This window comes from Pantherophis guttatus, chromosome 17, assembly GCF_059756535.1.
Source record: "Pantherophis guttatus breed Tessera chromosome 17, ASM5975653v1, whole genome shotgun sequence".
NCBI lineage: Eukaryota > Metazoa > Chordata > Lepidosauria > Squamata > Colubridae > Pantherophis > Pantherophis guttatus.
Window position 1 is genome coordinate 4160054 of NC_142079.1, and position 21414 is coordinate 4181467.

General features: G+C 48.3%; 1 protein-coding gene across 4 annotated transcripts in view; it reads left to right on the top strand.

Moving 5' to 3' along the window:
• PXN (paxillin) overlaps positions 1–21243 on the top strand; it is a 71085-nt gene extending 49842 nt beyond the window's left edge. For 2 of the 4 annotated variants that reach the window (XM_060685151.2, XM_087880542.1), the window contains 9 exons: positions 403–542; positions 2384–2588; positions 6100–6235; positions 7066–7962; positions 15027–15197; positions 17016–17189; positions 18343–18424; positions 19463–19611; positions 19849–21243. In XM_060685151.2, the coding sequence (XP_060541134.2) occupies positions 403–542; positions 2384–2588; positions 6100–6235; positions 7066–7962; positions 15027–15197; positions 17016–17189; positions 18343–18424; positions 19463–19611; positions 19849–20115 (2221 nt within the window). In that variant the 3' untranslated portion in view covers positions 20116–21243. Of the gene's footprint in view, positions 1–402; positions 543–2383; positions 2589–6099; positions 6236–7065; positions 7963–10172; positions 10443–11852; positions 12234–13356; positions 13417–15026; positions 15198–17015; positions 17190–18342; positions 18425–19462; positions 19612–19848 lie in introns of all 4 variants that reach the window. The other 2 variants (XM_060685148.2, XM_087880543.1) reach the window with 2 other exon arrangements.
• The last annotated feature ends 171 nt before the right edge of the window (positions 21244–21414 follow it).

Here is a 21414-nt window from a genome sequence, read left to right on the forward strand (position 1 = left end):
GGAAGGAAGGAAAGGTGGAAGAAGGAAGGAAGGAATGGTGAGAAGAAGGAAGGAAGGGTGGTTGGAGGGAGGGAGGGAGGAAGGAAGAAAAGGTGGAGGAAGGAAGGAAGGAGGGAGAAGGGTGGAAGGAAGGAGGGAAGAAGGGTGGAGGGAGAGAAGAAGGGAAGAAGGGTGGAAGAAGGAAGGGTGGAAGGAAGGAGGGAAGAAGGGTGGAGGGAGGGAGGGAGGGAGGAAGGAAGAAAAGGTGGAAGGAGGGAGGAAGGAAGGAAGGAAAAGTGGAAGGAGGAAGAAGGGAGGAAGGAAGGAAGGCAGAAAGGGAGGGAAGGAAGGGAGGGAGGGAACTGGTTCAATCAGAGCGCTGGTCACTTCCAAATAACAGGCTCTTTATCCCCTGAACCTCAGTTTCCCCAACAAGCAGAAGTCTGCAGAACCATCTCCTACCCTGATGAGCTCCTCCTTAGGCAATAACTTGTCCGAACTGGATCGGCTCCTCCTGGAATTGAACGCTGTGCAGCACAACCCCTCACCTGGCAGCCCCACAGGTACGAGGGGCTGGGCTCTAGGGTTAGGATCACGCGATTGGGAGAGGGGGCAACGACTAGCACATATGTGCCAGGGGAACCTTTACCTTTACCTTTAACCCCATTCAGACTCGCAAGGTGCGGCTAACCTTATAACCTTATAATATAAGCAGCCTTCACTTGTGCTGCTTTGGGTTCCCTATTCTGATCTACTCAGAGTCCGGAACTACTCAGAGGTCTTGACGCCCACGTCTGACGCCTGTCCGTTATGCACCCGTTGCCACAACGGAAATGCACTTCCTGAGTTTGTGGCATGTCTCTTGCAGCTGCTAGAAGCTGCCCAGGAGAAGGGAAGGGAGGGCAAGGAATAGAAAAGTGGGCCCCGAAAAATTGGAGCGGGATAGCTTTGCTTTGGTTAGGAAGAACAACGGCAGAAGAACGGAAGGGACCTTGGGAGGTCTTCTAGTCCAACCCCGTGCTTGAGCAAGGAGACCCTGTGCCATTCCAGACAAATGGCTGTCTAATCTCTTCTTGAAAAGCTCCAGTGATGGAGCATTCACAATGCCCAGAATTCCTTGGGCAGGATGGTTTAAGATGAGTGGACTTCAACTCCCAGAATTCCCTGGGCAGGATGGGTGGATTTTAATGCCCAGAATTCCCTGGCCAGGTTGGATTAAGATGAGTGGACTTCAACATCCAGAATTCCCTGGCCAGGTTGGTTTAAGATGAGTGGACTTCAACTCCCAGAATTCCCTGGGCAGGATGGGTGGATTTTAATGCCCAGAATTCCCTGGCCAGGTTGGATTAAGATGAGTGGACTTCAACATCCAGAATTCCCTGGGCAGGATGGGTGGATTTTAATGCCCAAAATTCCCTGGCCAGGTTGGATTAAGATGAGTGGACTTCAACATCCAGTATTCCCTGGCCAGGTTGGTTTAAGATGAGTGGACTTCAACTCCCAGAATTCCCTGGGCAGGATGGGTGGATTTTAATGCCCAGAATTCCCTGGCCATGATGTTTTAAGATGAGTGGACTTCAACTCCCAGAATTCCCTGGCCAGGTTGGTTTAAAATGAGTGTACTTCAACTCCCAGAATTCCCTGGGCAGGTTGGTTTAAGATGAGTGGACTTCAACTCCCAGAATTCCCTGGGCAGGATGGGTGGATTTTAATGCCCAGAATTCCCTGGCCACGATGCTTTAAGATGAGTGGACTTCAACATCCAGAATTCCCTGGCCAGGTTGGTTTAAGATGAGTGGACTTCAACTCCCAGAATTCCCTGGCCAGGTTGGTTTAAGATGAGTGGACTTCAACTCCCAGAATTCCCTGGGCAGGATGGGTGGATTTTAATGCCCAGAATTCCCAGGCCATGGTGTTTTAAGATGAGTGGACTTCAACTCCCAGAATTCCCTGGCCAGGTTGGTTTAAGATGAGTGGACTTCAACATCCAGAATTCCCTGGGCAGGGGATGCTTTCATATGAATGGACTTCAATGCCCAGAATTCCCCAGTCAGCATGTTTTAAGATGGATGGACTTCAACTCCCAGAGTTCCCGAAGGGATGGTTTTAAGTTAATTGTTCTCACAGTCACCAAACAGAATAACAGAGTTGGAAGGGACCTTGGAGGTCTTCTAGTCCACCCCCCCCTGCTTACGTAGGAGACCCTGTGCCATTTCAGACAAATGGCTGTCCAGCCTCTTCTTGGAAACCTCCAGGGATGGAGCATCGAAACTGTCCCACGGATGAGTTGTTCATTAGAAGGCCACCGGTTTTTTAAAATATATATATATTTCCGCCTTTTTAATGGGAAACGTGCTTGCAAGTCCTGTCTGTATTTATTTTATTTATTTTTTTGACTTGTAAGATGAGAATGCAGGAGGAAGCCCCTCGCGGCCTGGTGGGACCGGCTCCCCCTACAGCCTCCTGGAGAACACTACCTCTTTGGCCGCACAGCCCGCAGCCCCAGGGAAAGAGAAGCCCAAGTGGAATGGGGGGCCGGGGGTGGAAGAAGTGTGCCCCAGCGTGGAGAGCCTTCTGGATGAACTGGAAAGCTCGGTGCCTAGTCCTGTGTGAGTATAGCCCCCTGATTACAATCCATCCGGCTAAGGTGTGACGGTTTCTGGAGAGAGAGGGGAATTCGTGGTGCCTCCCATTAGGACGGTGCTTCTCAACCTTGGCCAACTCTAAAATGGGGGGATTTCAACTCCCAGAATTCCCCAGTCAGCATGTTGTAAGATGGACGGGCTTCAGCTCCCAGAATTCCCTGTCCACGATGGTTTAAGATGGGCGAACTTCAATTCCCAGAATTCCCCAGCCAGAATGGTTTAAGATGGGTGGATTTCAACTCCCAGAATTCCCTGTCCACGATGGTTTAAGATGGGCGAACTTCAATTCCCAGAATTCCCCAGCCAGAATGGTTTAAGATGGGTGGATTTCAACTCCCAGAATTCCCTGTCCACGATGGTTTAAGATGGGCGAACTTCAATTCCCAGAATTCCCCAGCCAGAATGGTTTAAGATGGGTGGATTTCAACTCCCAGAATTCCCTGTCCACGATGGTTTAAGATGGGCGAACTTCAATTCCCAGAATTCCCCAGCCAGAATGGTTTAAGATGAGTGAACTTCAACTCCCAGAATTCCCTGGGCAGGATGGTTTAAGATGGGTGAACTTCAACTCCCAGAATTCCCCGGGCAGGATAGTTTAAGATAGGTGGATTTCAACTCCCAGAATTCCCCAGTCAGCATGTTTTAAGATGGACGGACTTCAGCTCCCAGAATTCCCTGTCCACGATGGTTTAATATGGGCGAACTTCAATTCCCAGAATTCCCCAGCCAGAATGGTTTAAGATGGGTGGATTTCAACTCCCAGAATTCCCTGGGCAGGATGATTTAAGATGGGCGAACTTCAACTCCCAGAATTCCCTGGACAGGATGGTTTAAGATGGGGGGATTTTTTAATTAATGGGGCCAAATTTATATATGTATATTTTAACTGTATTTTAATATTTGTATTTGATGTTTTTACTTGGCTGTTCACCGCCCTGAGTCCTCAGGGAGAAGGGCGGTATACAAATTCAAAATAAAATAAAAATAAAATAAAAATAAACTCCCAGAATTCCCCAGTCAGCATGTTTTAAGATGGATGGACTTCAGCTCCCAGAATTCCCTGTCCGCGATGGTTTAAGATGGGTGAACTTCAACTCCCAGAATTCCCCAGTCAGAATGGTTTAAGATGGGTGAACTTCAACTCCCAGAATTCCCTGGGTAGGATAGTTTAAGATGGATGGACTTCAACTCCCAAAATTCCCTGTCCACGATGATTTAAGATGGGTGAACTTCAATTCCCAGAATTCCCCAGCCAGAATGGTTTAAGATGGGTGGATTTCAACTCCCAGAATTCCCTGGGCAGGATGATTTAAGATGGGTGGACTTCAGTGCCCAGAATTCTCTGGCCAGGATGGGTGAACTTCAACTCCCAGAATTCCCCAGCCAACAAGTTTTAAGATTCATGGATTTCAGCTTCAACGTCCAGAATTCCCCAGCCAGTATGTTTTAAGATTCATGGACTTCAACTCCCAGAATTCTCTGGCCAGGATGTTTTAAGATGCATGGACATCATCTCCCAGAATTCTTCAGTCAGCATATTTTCAGATATGTGGACTTCGACTCCCAGAATTCCCTGGCCAGCATGCTTTAAGATGGGGTGGACTCCCAACTCCCAGAGTTTCCAAAGGAATGGCTTTAAGTGGAGAACGACCTATAATCTAATTAACGTAGTTCATAGAGTTTGTGCATAAATAACACATTTCCTTTTAATTTTTAAATATTTTTAATGATCTTGTGAGGGGGGTGGCCCATGGGCTGTGAGTTGTTGTTGTTGTTGTTGTTGTTATTATTATTACTATTATTATCATTATTATTATTATTATTAATTTGATTTATATACAGCCCTACTCCCGAAGGGCGGTGAACAGCCAAACAGTAAAAATACATAAATACAAAATTTAAAAAACAAAGTAAAATCGAATTAAACAATTTGGCCCGGACAAATTAAAACACCCCAATCATTTAAAAACCGATTAAAATTTGTATAATTAAAAAGAGGGAAAAGATTAGGCCAGGCCTGCCCAGTGGAATAAAAAGGTCTTAAGAGCGCAGCGGAAGGTGCGCAGATCCGTGATCCTCCGTATCTCCGGGGGGAGCTCGTTCCAGATCGTAGGTGCCCCCACAGAGAAGGCTCTCCCCCTGGGGGCCGCCAGTCGACATTGTTTGGCCGACGGCACCCAGAGGAGCCCCTCTCTATGGGAGCGTACCGGCCGGTGGGAGGCTATTGGTGGTAGCAGGCGGTCCCGTAAGTAACCAGTTGGACATGCCTGCTGTCTAGGCCAGGGGTCTGCAATCTTAAACCCTCAAAGAGCCATTTGGACCCGTTTCCCACAGAAAAGAAAACACCGGGAGCCACAAAAACCCTTCCCGTGCCTGACGATTTCTTGAGCGGCCACAAAAACTAGCCTATGTAGTCGAGTTAAACCTTCTGTTTTCTTCTGAAACTTTTCTTTTCTTGGATTTATCTTGGCCTACCGGGGGTTGAAAAGCTCAATAAATTGTGTGCCGGTGGGTGTCGCACATTGGCGGTTGTGACGCATATTTTGGGTGACAGGGAGCCGCAGCAGAGGGGTGAAAGAGCCACATGCGGCTCCAGAGCCGCATGTTGCTGACCCGTGCTTTAGCCTAAGGCCACAGGGGAGGCTGGGAAGGGAGGCAGGGAAGGGGGGGGGGTCTTTGTTCCTGGAAGCAAACCTCAAGAGCCTTGGTAGTACAGTGGTCTAAAGCACCCTGTTATTAAGACCAGCTGTCTGCAATTACTGTAAGTTCGAATCTCACCAGGCTCAAGGTCGACTCAGCCTTCCATCCTTTCTAAGGTAGGTAAATTGAGGACCCAGATTGTGGAGGCAATAAGCTGACTTTGTATAAAATATACAAAAGGATGAAGGCTATTGCTTAACGCATTGTAAGCCGCCCTGAGTCTCCGGAGAAGGGCGGCATATAAATCAAATTAAAAAAAAAAAGAAAAGAAAGAGAAAGAAGGAAGGAAGGAAGGAAGGAAGGAAGGAAGGAAAGAATGAAAGAAAGAAAGAAAGAAAGAAAGAAAGAAAGAAAGAAAGAAAGAAAGAAAGAAAGAAAGAAGCTGACTTTGTATAAAATATATAAAAGGATGAAGGCTATTGCTTAGCGCATTGTCAGCCGCCCTGAGTCTCCGGAGAAGGGCGGCATATAAATCAAATTAAAAAAAAAAAGAAAAGAAAGAGAAAGAAGGAAGGAAGGAAGGAAGGAAGGAAGGAAGGAAGGAAGGAAGGAAGGAAGGAAAGAATGAAAGAAAGAAAGAAAGAAAGAAAGAAAGAAAGAAAGAAAGAAAGAAAGAAAGAAAGAAAGAAAGAAGCTGAGTTTGTATAAAATATATAAAAGGATGAAGGCTATTGCTTAGCGCATTGTCAGCCGCCCTGAGTCTCCGGAGAAGGGCGGCATATAAATCAAATTTAAAAAAAAATATGATTGTTTCTGTCTTGTTTGCTTCCATTAGACCAGCTATTACTGTGAATCAAGGAGGGATGAGCAGTCCTCAGCGTTTCGCCTCCAGCCAGCAACAGACCCGCATATCTGCCTCTTCAGCAACCAGAGAGCTGGATGAGCTCATGGCTTCCCTTTCAGACTTCAAGGTGCCCCCTCCTTGTTATCATTTGTCCCCCCCCCCCACCTACCTTCCTTTCTGGCCTAGGGATGATGGTGTTGGCACATCTTCAACCACAGGAATTATTAGTCCTTTTATGTCCATTTTCCTGGGTCTCCTTTTGCCTTTTAACTATTTCATTTTATTTATTTTATTGAATTTTTATACCCAGGAATTATTAGTCCTTTTATGTCCATTTTCCTGGGTCTCCTTTTGCCTTTTAACTATTTTATTTTATTTATTTTATTGAATTTTTATACCGCCCTTCTCCCGAAGGACTCAGGGTGGTGTACAGCCAAAAATAAAAACCACAACTACATGAAAGTTAAAAGACAATTTAAAAATATTAAATAGTTTGGCCGAAAGAGCTAAAATAGAAAACCACCCATTAAAATAGCATTTAGGCCAGCCCTGCTTGGTGAAACGATAGCGTTTTGAGGGCGCGGCGAGAGGTGCGAAGGTCAGGGATCCAGACGAATCTCCGGGGGTAGCTCGTTCCAGAGGGCAGGTGCCCCCACAGAGAAGGCTCTCCCCCTGGGGGTCACCAGTCGACATTGTTTGACCGACGGCATCCTGAGGAGTCCCTCTCTGTGGGAGCGTATTGGTCGATGGGAGGCTATCGGTGGCAGAACTAACTCGAGTGAGTTCAATGCAGGGCCCTCTTTATTTTTCTGTCGCTATTTTGCCTTTTTTTTTTTTTTTTGCTTTTTCTTTCTTCCTTCTTCCTTCAATCCTGTTTCCATCTTTTTCTCCCGTCTTCCTTTCCCCCCCCCACTCTCTCTCCTCCCTTCCTTCTTCCCGCCTTCCTTTCTCTTTCAGACCAGTTCCACCATATCTCTGTCCTCTGAGCCTTCCCTACCGCTGTCTTCTGGACCACCTGTCCCATCCCATACGGTGCCACCACCACGTGCCTCAAAGCCCCACAGGGCAAAACACGATGGGCCTCACCCCAGTTCCGAGGCCCCTCTTGAGTTGGAGGTCCTACACATTGATGAGAAAAGCAGTGGTTTAGCGGTAGCCGCGATCCCAGAACTTCCTTCCAATGTTTTGCATCGTCACCCCGCCGGACCTTGGACCAAGCCCCCCCTTGGTAAAGCTTCTACCCCCCGCCCAAGCTCCGATGGACCCAGCAAAACCCCTCCTGAGAAGTCACACGTCTCTTCTTCAGAGCCCGAGTTGTTATGGATTGGTGCGGATGGTGCGGGAACTCAAAAAAACATGGAGCCAGGAGGACCTTGGAAGGAGGAGAACCTCAACGGCGAAGACATTCCTTCAGTTCTGAGCAGGGGTTCGAAGAGGCCAGCCCCCCAAGAAGAGAAAGCTCTCTTCCACCCCAAAGCTCCTTTTTTCAAGGAGAACGGAATGAGGACAATGGGTTACACCAGGCAGAGCAATTCAGAAACGTCTCTGTTGGTGCCGAGAACGTCCCTCAAGAAGGACGTTCACGTCGGTCCCCCCGATCTTTTTAATGTAGAACGATGGGAGAGTTTTCCAGGCTGGGCTGTCCAGCAGGCCTCGAACCACAGGCCCGAAATCCAAGATCCGGTGAGGGCAAACAGCTGTCCTGATGTGGCCGAGAGGGGATCCAGAAAGAACAGCCTTCCCAACGGTGTCGCGGCTACGTCGAAGGCCGCCGAACGTATCCGGGAAGAAGAACGGGACCGTAGTATCGCTGATCCTACAATCTCCGTGGAGAGAATATCCACTTCGAGCCAGGCAGGCATCCGGATGAATGGGGAAGAGATGAGCCAGCTAGTCACACGAGGGAGGGGATGTCTCCGTGCTGCTTCTGCTTTGGCCTGTGCATGAAACGCGCTTTGGAGTTTGTGCCTGGATTTAGCGAGGTTTGCATGCTTCTCCTAGATCTGCGGTCACCAGCTGGTGGTACGTGGACTACTGGTGGTCCGTGAGAAAATTTTGGTGGTCCACAAAAAAATTATTTGCATTTTTTATATTGCACTTAAATCAGGGGTCCTCAAACTGCGGTCCCCGGGACAGATACCTGCAATGAACGTTTGTGTTGCTGCAGAGAGTCTCCCCCTTCAGGGTTTTTTTGTGTGTGTTGGAGGGGGGCAGAAATTCAGACTTGGGATCTGCTTCAGCCTCCTGGTGTGGGGCTTTGGGTGAAGGCTGGAGGGAAGAGCCGCTGGTGGCGAAGAGCCGGAGGGCCTTGTTCCAGTGGGACTGCATCATGGCCTGGAATTGGCTGACCATCTCAGCCGGCTGAGCCTCCAGGAGCCGGTACCTGGCCTTGCACTCCCGCAGGACTTCCCTCTGCTTGGAAAGCCTATGCTCCTAGTCCTCAGTGAGGTGCTTCTGCTGAGCCTCCTTCTCGGCCAGTTTCAATTTGAACTGAGCTGTTTTGCCAACTCTTTCTCGTGGTGCCTGCTTAGCTCCAACAACTGTTTACTGATGGGGCCCTAAAGAGCTCAGGTGGGCAGGCGAGGAGTGGCTGGCAGGGGAGGGGGTGTGTAGAGGCCAGTGAGGCGCCCCTCGACATGAGTGACAGCGAGTTGGCCACGCTCACCCAATCACATGACCACCTAGCCACGCCCACCCAACCAGACATTAGGCAAATCATATTAGTGGTCCGCGGGATTTAAAATTATGAATGTAGTGGTCCCTGAGGTCCGAAAGGTTGGTGACCCCTGCTCTATATCAGTGATGGCAAACCTTTTTGGCACCAAGTGCTGAAAAGGGAGCACTTTGCGCTTGTCTGGGCCGTAACCAGGAAGAGGAGCTGCGCACGGCGGATAAGGTACTTCCGGTTTCCGGCGTGTGCATGTGCGCTGGCAAGCAAGTCTTCCGGTTGCTGTTGCGCATGTGTGCGTGCCAGTCAGGTGACCGGCACGCATTGTCACGCCGGAAACCGGAAGACCAGCCCTTCCAGTTTCCAGTACTGCCGCACTCACAAAAGCTAGCTGATTGTCGTGTGCCCATGCGCGCCAGAAACCCAGAAGAGGAACGGTTGGCGCCGCATATGCCAGGCAACATGGCTCCCCGTGCCACTTCGGGCACGTGTGCCATAGGTTCGCCATCACGGTCCTAGATGGACGCAACCAGCCTCTGGTGTAGGACGGTGATTTGGCCAAGTGCTGCTCTTAATGTGTTTTGGGTTTTTGCTGGGCTCTCTGCTGAGTAGAGGAATGGCGAGAAATGGGACAACCTTAAGACGATAAGGATTGGGCTCACCTGCAGATAGGAATCACCTTCTGCACTCCAGGGTTTCTGAACCCCTTTGAGATACAGGTAGGGTTGAAAGGAGCTGAATCTTCCATGTTTCGTAAAGGAGGAGATCTGTAGATCGGGCCAGAGACGAGGGGTCCTTGGTGCTCTCTGAGCTTGCTTGTTTTCTTGCGGACGTTTTATTACCAAACTAGGTAAGATCATCAGTGCTAGAAGGGGGAATGGGGGTTGCAGAAAGGAGAAGAAGAAAAGAGAAAGAGGAGAAGGAGAATTGTTGGGTCCTTGGTGGTTTCTGAGCTTGGTTGTTTTCTTGCGGATGTTTCATTACCAACCTAGGTAACATCATCAGTGCTAGAAGGGAATGGGGGATGCAGAATGGAGGAGAAGGAAAGAGAAAGAGGAGGAGGAGGAAGAGGAGAAGGAGAAGGAAAAGGAGGACTGTGGGGTCCTTGGTGCTTTCTGAGCTTGTTTTCTTGCGGACGTTTTATTACCAAGCTAGTTAACAACATCAGTGCTGCATGTGGTTGCAGTTGGACAGCTTTTCCTAACGATGAATCGGCTGCTTATGGTTGTGCTGAAAGGACTTTTCCTCCAGTTGAGGAAAGGGTCATTTCTGCTTTCCCCGGCTTGTGACCACTAACCACCGGTCAACCTCAAAACCATGCATTCTGTGCCGTCCGGTTCCGGGGGAGGGGGTGAAGCTTACTCAACCTGAACTTTTTCCTCCCCTTCCTTAAAAGATCAAGTCCGTGATCAGGAAAACCAAAGAGATCTCCAATGTGCATCCCATGTGCCGCGATCTGTCGCCGCGACGCAAGCTGGGCCCGGTCCTCTTCCATAAAACCGTCTCCCAAGACCGCCTGATCGAAGAGCTTCAAGACAGGCTGGGCATCAGCAAAGCCGAAGACGAAGAACGTCAACGGAGTCCCGACGACTGGTTGACCGAGGGGGTCATCATCACCTCCAGGCCTCAGAAGAAGGACAAAGATGGTAGTCAACGAATAGAAAAGGTAGCCGGGAGCTCCGAAGGAGTCTTCCAGTCGGTACAAGGAAGGTAGTTTTGGGATGCTGGTTCCAGAACATCTCTGGTTCCTTCCAGGGGGAGCATTTCCATGGCCAACGGCCGATGGATCTTCTCCTCTTCTTGGTCATGCCTACAGCAGATGAAAGCAAGATCATTTCTTAAGCTTCCCCCCACCCCTTCGTGCTTTGCCCACACAAGAGCCTTGACGGCCGATTTGGAAATTAGGAATTAGCAGAGAATGGAGGTCCTTCACTTGAGGACCAAGAGAGATGAGATGAACGTTAGCAAGGCCGCTTCTGAATGGAGAGAAAATCAGATGCGTCCTTTGTTGCATGTCAAAAAAAGGGAGAGGTCCATCCCTTGCCAATTGTGGGTTTATTCTCCAGTGTATATTTGGAGAACATACTTATTCTCCAAAGCACCTGAAGGTGGGAGAAGAAGCAATGGGTGGAGACTAACCAAGGAAAGAACCAACCTAGAACTAAGGAGAAATTTCATGACAGTGAGAACAATTAATCAGTGGAACGGCTTGGCCTTCAGAAGTTGTAGGCGCTCCATCACTGGAGTTTTTTTAAACAAGAGATTGGACAGCCGTTTGTCTGAAATGGTTTAGGATTTCCTGCTTGAGAGGGGGTTGGGCTAGAAGACCTCTAAAGTCCCTTTCCAACTCTTCTTTATTCTGTTGTTGTTTTCTTCTGGGGGTTAATATCCTGCTGGAACCCAGAAAAGCACATTCAAAATAAAGCTTGTTTCCCTGGTTGAAGTCCTCTCAAATTGGCCATCGGTTGAGGTTCACCACACGTTGTCTTGTTGGTTGGATTTCCGTACAGTTTGGCTCATAGTCCATACTTCTCTGGGCTGTTGTCATCTCTAATTGATTCGGGGTTTCCAACAGGGGCCAATCGTTGGTCAGTTCCTTAGAAACTGAAAGTTTCCCCCAGATTTTTCCAAGCGAGATCTTGGATCACCGTTTTCTTGGATGGAATACCTAGCACCATTAGATACCTTTTGAAGGCTTCTCCATCCAGTTGGGGGCAGAAGGATCTCGGAAGCCTACAGAGATGCATGCTTTCCATTTCTACTTGGGAGGGGCCTCTGTTTGTTGTTGTTCATTTTTTCGCTCTTGTTGGGTTTGCGTCCTTCAGGAAAGTGAGGTACGGTACCGTTACATTTCTCCAACCTGTTGCTTTCCAAAAGGGTAGGCCTCAACTCTCAGACTCCCCCAGCCTTTGTGTCCATTGGCGAGACTTCTGGAGTTGACCTCCACCCTTTGGGAAGTGCCCGGGGAAGATTGGAGAAGGTTGACCTCCATGATCATCTCCTTTTGGTGCCTTCAAGTATTTCTGGGCGAGGTATCTTTGGCCTGTTCATGTTTCTTCCTGCTTTTTTCCCTCAGGTTATTATTCCTGCTACGTCACCCCTTTCTTTGAGAAGAACCATCTCTGTCCCACCTTCTCCTCCACCGCAGATCCTTCCTAAAGATGTCTCCAAGACCGCTTCCGTCAACGCCACTCTTGGCTCTTCTCTTCCATCTTCTCCTCCTCCGCCACCACCTCCCTTGCCCTTGCCCGCATCGCCACATATCCCTCAGCTGCATTATGTGCCGTCCGTCCATCCGACTCAGCCTCCCGTCCCGTGGGAAATGCTGTTGGAAGAAATTTCCCCCCAGCATGCACCAATTCCCACGCGGCCTACCACAGCGGCTCTTTCCTCCAAAGGCTCCGTGTCGGTTAGCTGTCAAACAGAAGAGGCTCCCTCCTTCCCACCACCACAGAAGGCACGGTCTTACTTTGATGTTCTCCTGCTTCCTGAACAGCTTCACAACTCTGGCCAGAAAGGTCGCAAAACAGGGCGAAAACTCCCTCGAGAAATGTCTCAACTTTAGCGCAGAAATTTTAGGCACCCTTACGGCCGTTAAGTCCAGGAATACCTACCGTGTCTAAATTTCTTTTTAAGTCTTATTTTCTTTTAGACTTGAAAATAAGCACTTGGGCTTATTTTTGAGGCGATCTTACTTTTTTGGGGGGGTGCAGCAGGCCAGACTCGGTGAGCTGGATGCGCTGTGGACGCACCGTCGCCTCCATTCTGAACTTTCGGCGTTCGGCATGGAGGTTGTTTGGCGAACGGGAGGCAAATGGGGAGGGGGAATTTTCCTGCCTGCCGTCCTTCCCTCAGTCTGTTCTGAGCTTGAGGAATAGATGACAGGCAGGAAAGTTCCCCCTCCCCATTTGTCTCCCGTTTGCCAAAAAGCCTCCCGCGAGCCTCCCAAAAAGAGGGAAAAAGCAAAGCAGATGGCCGCGGAGCTGCCAACTTCAGGGAAGCGGCCCAAGAAGCAGAAGCGCTGCGCCCAGAAAGAGAAGGGCAAAAGCGGTATTTACGCTGCCCCAAAGGGTCTGCGGGCTGTAACCAGACAGTTGCCCCCCCCACCCCGCTCATCCCCCGGGTTTATTTTCAGGGTAGGGGTAATTTTAGGCCCACCCCCCAAAAAATTAGGTAAAGGTTCCCCTCACACATATGTGAGGGAATGGGGATTTTGCAGTATCCTTCCCCTGGAGTAGGGTGGGAAGGGAGATTTTGCAGTATCCTTCCCCTGCCACGCCCACCAAGCCACACCATGCCCACCAAGCCACGCCCACATAACGTAGTAAAAAAAAAAATTGGATTTCACCACTGTGCCGTTTGAGCAGTCACTAAATGAGCTGTCGAGGACTAACTTGCATTTTAGATGCAGAATTAGATCCAGGTTTTTACACTAAGAATCCCCCCTTTCCCCCCTCCCCCTTTTTTTTAAAAAAAACATGACTTTAAATCAAAAGTTTCTTAAAATTCAACCATCCAGCCAGCTTTTTTTTTTAACGGATGCATCCTTGCTCGTCTCATTCTGAATTCTGCTTTTTCAGGTCCTTCCTATTCCATCTTTGGATCACCTCCTTGCTACTCGCCCACCTACTCCCGAGAAGGCAGGATCTTTGCTTTAATTCCTGCTTCGGCATGTTGAGTGGAAAAAAAATAAATAAATGTCTTTGACCCCGTATGTGGATCTTGCATGGAGTTGCGAGGGGTTAGTTAGTTTGCTGGGTTTTTGCTAAGACTTTGTTGGTCTGTTTCGTTGCGAGCTTAAAAAGAAACGGCGGTCGGCTTTTTAAACCTCGCATGAATTTGGAGGTCTTGCGGCATGATCATCTTTGAGGATCGCGGAGAAATTTGGGGCTGGAGAAAGGCCGAGAAGGCAACTGACATTCAGCAATGAGCTAGTAAAAATTCAAATTATATGCCGTGTGCACTTAAATTGCTAGCCACGGGTGAGAAGCGAATTCTAAATGACTCTAAAAGTTACTTATAAGCCTACAAAAGTTACTAGGAGCCCTGGTGGCGCTGTGGTGAGAACGCAGCATTGCAGGCTAATTCTGCTGAAACGCCGACCGCCAGCAGTTCGATCCTCACCAGCTCTCAAGGTTGGACACGGCCTTCCATCCTTCTGTAAAATGTCTCGCTGGAACGGCGTCCATTTCGGGCGCGACTCTGTATTCCAAACTTCGACAACGCTATTCCCAAAATAGATATATATATATTTTTAACACTCGAATTTAAAGCGGTTCCTTTCTCTAGCCCTCTTTTCAATATTGCTGTGTGTTGTGGTTTGGATGAGTAGAACTGCCGAGGAAGGCCTTGTGGTGTGGAAGTGCTCTGAACCTCGTCCGTGCTTGCAAAATGCTTAGAGTGTGTGGGCCCTTTTCTTGAGAAAGTTCTGACACAGTTTTTTGTTTTTTTTAAAATAACCGCCCCTTCCTATGTATCCTCAAGGGTGTGACTCTTTGCTAGCTTCTGCAGTTGCATCAACCGTTCCAGGACCCGCGAATGGAAATTCCAAACAGTATTGTAACCTAGGCTTAATGAGTCATTAAGACACCCGAGTAGTCCCAAAAACCTCTTTTATTGCGACAGCTGTGAATTACGTTCATTCACAGCTGAGTCCCAATTGGTTGCAAGAAGTCCTTCGGGAGAAGTCCCTTCGGGATAATCACCAGCCTTTATCTCCCTTGACGCGCTGCCAAAAGACCTACTTGGCAAAGCCCCACGGAGTCCAGAATCAAACAGAGATGCCGACTGGGAACAGAATTAACAACGTTGCTTTCCTGCAAAGGGCCCACGTGCCTTTGCTCCTCTTTTAAGCCTTATGGGAGGGGCCAATCATCTCCAGGCCTTACTCTGGAGTTGTCCCTTTAGCTTTAACTCTTCTTTCCTTCTGGCAGCTCTGCGCATGGGCGCACTAGGAACAGGCTCCTCCTGTTCCTCTGCCTCTCTGCTGTCCGACTCTGGAGGCTCCTGATTCCGTGCATAACTCCCAGATGGCCCTGCTCCATCTCTGCCTCCGATGCAGAGCCCTCGTCCGGGCCTTCCCCAGACTCCGGGACTGGCCCATGTTCCTCCCCAGCCTCTTCACTGTCCGATTCCGCAGGCTGCTGGCGGACCACAACAAACAGCTTGCTTTGACGTTCCAACGGATAGGAGGACGTTGAGGTTGTGGTTTTTTGTATCTGACCATTCTGTGCTTGCGTCTCTCCTTTAGTTTATGTCCCAGGGGAAAGGAGCTGGCAGCTATCCGTCCACCACCCCTCCAAAACCCGGCAGCCAGTTGGACAGCATGCTTGGAAGCCTCCAGTCTGACCTGAACAAACTCGGAGTAGCTACGGTCGCCAAAGGTGTCTGCGGAGCTTGCAAGAAGCCAATTGCCGGGCAGGTAAGCCTCAAGGAGGGAACCTCAGCTCTTAACCGTTGAGAACTAGTTTGGTGTTATGGTGAAGGGGTTGGAGGAGAAACCAGGAGTCTGTGAATTCTAGTACTGCTTTCGGCATGAAAGCTGCCTGGGTGACTTTGGGACCATCGCCAGGAGATGGTGAGTTCTAGTTCCACCTTAGGCATGAAAGCCCTCTTGGTGAGTTTAGGTCAATCACTAGGAGATGGTGAGTTCTAGTCCTGCCTTACGCGTGAAAGCTGCCTGGTTGACTTTGGGCCAATCATCAGGAGATGGTGAGTTCTAGTCCTGTCTTAGGCATGGAAGCTGGCTGGGTGACTTTGGGTCAATCACTAGGAGATGGTGAGTTCTAGTTCCACCTTAGGCATGAAAGCGCCCTTGGTGACTTTGGGTCAATCACCAGGAGATGGTGAGTTCTAGTCCCGTCTTAGGCATGGAAGCTGGCTGGGTGACTTTGGGTCAATCACCAGGAGATGGTGAGTTCTAGTCCTGCCTTAGGCATGAAAACTGGCTGGGTGACTTTGGGTCAATCACTAGGAGATGGTGAGTTCTAGTTCCAGCTTAAGCGTGAAAGGTGTCTGGTTGACTTTGGGGCAATCACCAGGAGATGGTGAGTTCTAGTTCCAGCTTAGGCATGACCAGCTACCTGGATGGCTTTGAGCCAGTCCCTCTCTCTCACGCTCAGCCCAAGCCCCCCCCATGGCGCCATTGCTGTGAAAATAGAAGGTGAAAGGATTATGTGCGCCACCTTGTGGTGGGAGGCAAGTAAACACAAATGTTAAAAAGATCAGAGAGGGCTATTAAAATCATGCAGATAAATGCAGTTATGGAAGTGCATTTCCATAGTGCACTATGGAAGAACCTAGAGAAAACTCTCTCTATGTCCTAGCAAGGGGTCCTAGCATGAGCCCCTCCAGAGCTTCTCTCTGGCCCATGAAGGACATTCCTTTTTTGGGATGATATAGACAATTCATAATTTTCTTCCCAATCCAGGCCAGGTGCTATTCCATTTCTAAGAATGTCCCAAAGGTGCATTATTATTATTATTTTTTCAAGAGGCAGCTGGACTTCCTTGGGTTTTTTTTTCTTTGAAGACGTTTCGCTTCTCGTCCCGAGAAGCTTCTTCAGTTCTCAGTTCAGGATTCTTCCAGTTAGAACTGAAGAAGCTTCTCGGAGGAGAAGCAAAACCTCTTCAAAAGAAAAACCAGTCCAGTTGCCTCTCCAAAAAGCACCTTTGGGACAATCCTGGATGATGGAGAATCTCCATAGACTGTCAGCTTTGGAAGCCCTATTTAACCCCGGAAGCTTCCACGCTGCCACGTTCAATTAATAATAATAATAATAATAATAATAATAATAATAATAATAATAATAATAATAATAATAATAATAATAATTTTATTTCTATACCGCCCTTCTCCCAAAGGACTCAGGGCAGTGTACAGCCTATTTAAAAACACAAGACAAACATCAATTTAAAATTTAAAATTATTAAATAAATTTGGCTCCATTTAAAACCCCAGAAATTTAAAATACCCCAATTTAAAATTATCATGTCGATAGCCCGGCCTGGCGGAACAACAGGGTCTTCCGTGCACAGCGAAATGTGCAAATGAAAGATTTTGAGTTTTTAATTGGAGTTGGGTTGTTCTGGAACGCTGACATAGACATTTCTAAGAACGTTTCTTCTTCTCCTCGGCGCTGAGCTCTGCCTGACGTGTGATGTCCAACGAGATTGCCTTCAGCCGGAAGGTGGAACGTTTCCTAGAGTCAGGATTGTCCTCCTTCTTCTCCCACCCCTAGGTAGTCACAGCCATGGGGAAGACGTGGCACCCCGAGCATTTCGTTTGCACCCACTGCCAGGAGGAGATCGGTTCCCGCAACTTCTTCGAGCGCGACGGCCAGCCTTACTGCGAGAGAGATTACCACAACCTCTTTTCCCCTCGCTGTTACTACTGCAACGGTCCCATCCTGGATGTAAGTCCCCTGAGATGTGACGACTTACTATGAAACTCGTTTTGTTTTTTTTCCTAATCTGTTTCCTCTAGAGCAGGGGTCTGCAACCTTAAAACACTCCCAAGAGCCATTTGGATCTGTTTCCCACAGAAAAGAAAACACCGGGAGCCACAAAACCTACCGGGCATCGAAAAGCTCAATAAATCGTGTGGGGGTGGGGAAAGGAAGGTTGTGTGGGGATAAAATGGTTGTCTAAATTTTCAATAAAATTAAAAGATAAATAAATGTATTAATAGAGAAGTAAGAAAAGCGGGGGAAATGTTATAATAAAGGAAATGATAATATTAAGATACGATAAATATTGGAGGAGCAAAAAGGTGATACAAAAGATGTATTCAGAAGATATATTGAATTTATTTATTTATTTATTTTTCAAATTTCTATACCGCCCTTCTCCTTTCGGACTCAGGGCGGTGAGCAGCCAAGTAAAACACTTTATATATAAAAGTTAAAATAGATTTAAAATAATTAAATAATTTGGCCCATAACTAAAACATTTCAATTTAAAACCAATTTCAAATTTTAAAAACCCCATCATAAAATCAGGAATGATTGATTATGTATTGTTTGTTTGTTTGTTTATAAAATAAAAAAAAAGTTTTTGAATTTAAAAAAAAATAAAAAATTGTGTGCCGGGGTGTCGCACATTGGCAGTTGCGACACACGTTTTGAGCGACCAAGAGCCCCAGCAGAGGGATGAAAGAGCCACATGCGGCTCCAGAGTCCCTGGTTGCTGACCCCTGCCCTAGGATCATGTGATCATCTTCACAGGGGGCTTCGAACAAGCCAAGTCAACGGGCAAGGCCCGTTTCACTTAATGACCGTACGATTTGCTTTAAAGGCTGCCATGATTCGCGTAATGGCAGTGTGGGGGGGAGAAAAGTAAAAATCCGTCGCAGTGATTCGCTTAGCAACCTCCTCGCTTAGCAATGGAAACTCCGTTCCCAGTTGCGGTCGTTTAAGTTGAGGACCCACCTGAAATCCCTCAGGCTGTCGATCAGGCTGGACGAGTAAATTCTACACGTGGAATTCCACAATCTCCGAATAGTGACCAGGTTGGATGGAGAACGATGGGCTTATATTCATCGTTTGTGTGGTTTTTTTTCCTTCGCAGAAAGTGGTGACGGCTTTGGACAGGACATGGCACCCCGAGCACTTCTTCTGCGCGCAGTGCGGAGCCTTCTTTGGCCCTGAAGGTATGGATCCTGGAAGATGGTCATCTGAGAAAATGTAGAATAGAATAGAACAGGGGGGGGGGCAACTGTGGCCCTTTTACAACCTGTGGACTTCAACTCCCAGAATTCCTGAGACAGCTCAGGAATTCTGGGAGTTGAAGTCCACAGCCAAGCTGGCTCAGGAATTGTGGGAGTTGAAGTCCACAGCCAAGCTGGCTCAGGAATTGTGGGAGTTGAAGTCCACAGCCAAGCTGGCTCAGGAATTGTGGGAGTTGAAGTCCACAGCTAAGCTGGCTCAGGAATTCTGGGAGTTGCAGTCCACAGCCAAGCTGGCTCAGGAATTGTGGGAGTTGAAGTCCACAGCCAAGCTGGCTCAGGAATTGTGGGAGTTGAAGTCCACAGCCAAGCTGTCTCAGGAATTCTGGGAGTTGAAGTCCACAGCCAAGCTGTCTCAGGAATTCTGGGAGTTGAAGTCCACAGCCAAGCTGTCTCAGGAATTCTGGGAGTTGAAGTCCACAGGTTGTAAAAGGGCCGCAGTTGCCCACCCCTGGAATAGAATAACAAGAGTTGGAAGGGACCTTGGAGGTCTTCTAGTCCAACCCCCTGCCTAGGCGGGAAACCCTACACCACATTGTACACGTGTGTACAATGATATTCAATTTCATTGTACGCATGTTGTGCGTTGACAATAAAGGTTTGATTCAGCGGTTTGAATCCCCAGCGCCGCGTAACGGGGTGAGCTCCCGTGACTTGTCCCAGCTTCTGCCAACCTAGCAGTTCAAAAGTACGTAAAAAAATGCAGGTAGAAAAAATAGGCACCACCTTTGGTGGGAAGGGAACAGCGTTCCGTGTGCCTTTGGCGTTGAGTCATGCCGGCCACAGGACCACGGAGAAGTCTTCGGACAGCGCTGGCTCTTCGGCTTTGAAACAGAGATGAGCACCGCCCCCTAGAGTCGGGAACGACAAGCACAGTTGTGCGAGGGGAACCTTTACCTTTTACCTTATATTATTCTGCTCTTTCAACCGATTAACCAGGATTCTCTTCCGTTTGCCTCCTAGGCTTCCACGAGAAAGACGGCAAAGCCTATTGCCGTAAAGATTACTTCGATATGTTCGCGCCCAAATGTGGCGGCTGTGCCCGAGCCATCTTGGAGAACTATATCTCGGCCTTGAATACTCTCTGGCACCCCGAGTGTTTCGTCTGCCGGGTAAGGGACCCCGCGATTCCTTCCATTTTCCACGGTAACATTTCCAACGTTTTTGAAGAAGACGATTTCTCCGGTTTAACGACGGAGACTAAAGTAATATAGGTAGTCCCCGACTTTGTTTAGTGACCGTTCAAAGTTACAACGGCACTGAAAAAAAGGGACTTATGGCAACGCCCACCCAGCAACCGGGCAGAGAACCCCTTGCTAAAATTTCGTACTTCTTGTTTTTCTTGCCAGGAATGCTTCACCCCGTTCATCAATGGCAGCTTCTTCGAACACGACGGGCAGCCCTACTGCGAAGTGCATTACCACGAACGCCGCGGCTCGCTCTGCTCCGGATGCCAGAAGCCCATCACGGGCCGCTGCATCACCGCCATGGCTAAGAAATTTCACCCGGAACACTTCGTCTGCGCCTTCTGTCTCAAGCAACTCAACAAGGGAACCTTCAAAGAGCAGAACGACAAGCCTTACTGCCAGAACTGCTTCCTGAAACTCTTCTGCTGAGGCTCACCTCACCATCCGTGGTGTCTCCTGCTAGGAAACCCTCGCCTTATTTTGCGGCGGGTCGTCCCGCGTCCAGCAACTTGAGCGGGTTGATGTAGGAGATGAGGAAGAAGAGGAATTGTGTGTGTGTGTGTGTGTCTGTGTGTGAATGTGAATGAGATGCTCGCGGCTGCTCTGGGAAGGTGGATGATCATCCAGAGAAAAGAGGCACAAGGGACTTACGGAGGTTGGATCTACTCCAACTTCTCCTCCGTTGGAGAACAGGGGAACCAGACTTCCCGGCATTCTGAGCCAGCTTTGTTTTGGGATTTGGGGAACTCTGGTTCCATGACGTCGGCATGCTAAGATGCCAAGGTTTTGGAAGATGCCCAAGTCCGAAGAGATAGTTGAGTAGGAAGATGGGTCTTCATGACATCTGAGAGCCAGGAAGGACGGTTGGGGTGGGTTTGGTGGACACGGGGTTAGTCATAAATTGAAGCAAAATTCACTTCCTGAATGTCCCACTTAGCCACATGGGGCTCAATTGCAGTCATAAGTCGAGGACTACCTGTACTTACAACGGTTGCAGCTTCCCGGGGTCATCTGAATGCCTCTTGCAACCTTCCCAGCCGGTTTCGGGCAAACAAATTCAAGGGGCGAAGCCGGATTCACTTAACAACTGAGTGACTCACTTAACAGCCAGGGCAAAATAGTTGTAAAATTGGCTGCCTTGCTGGAGCAATAGAAATCCCGATCTTAATTCTCGTCGTCAGTCGAGGAGTTCTGTTATATTTTGTGGTTGCACCCGAGAGAAGGGAGAAGCGTAAAAAACCACGAATTTTGACTTTTTTCTTTTTTTTGCCTTTTTGATTCTTCTCCAGCCCGTCTCTCGTGCCTCTGTAAGATTCTCCCTAGACAGGACCTTCTAAGCAATAATTTCAAAACATTTTATATCGACGTAACAATTTCATAAAACCTTTGGGGTTCTGCTCGAGCCTTTTTTCCCCCCTTCTGGGGTATTTTTGATTGTGAGATAACACAACTTTTTTGCTATTCAGCCGAATGCTGTGTGTTTGGGTGAGGAATGTGGCGTGTTTTTTTTTTTTTTACACTGGGCTTTGAACGCATAACAAAACAAGAAAAAACAAAGCTTTTAAATCTCTTATATGGAAATTTTAGTTTTATGAACAATTTTTCGACGGATGCTTTTTATAAGTATCTGGGTTTTTTTCCCCGGGCAGGACCCTAATCTTTGTTAGTTTCCTGTCTTGATGAGCCTTGACGCTTTCTTAAAACCAACTATTAATTATATATAAATAT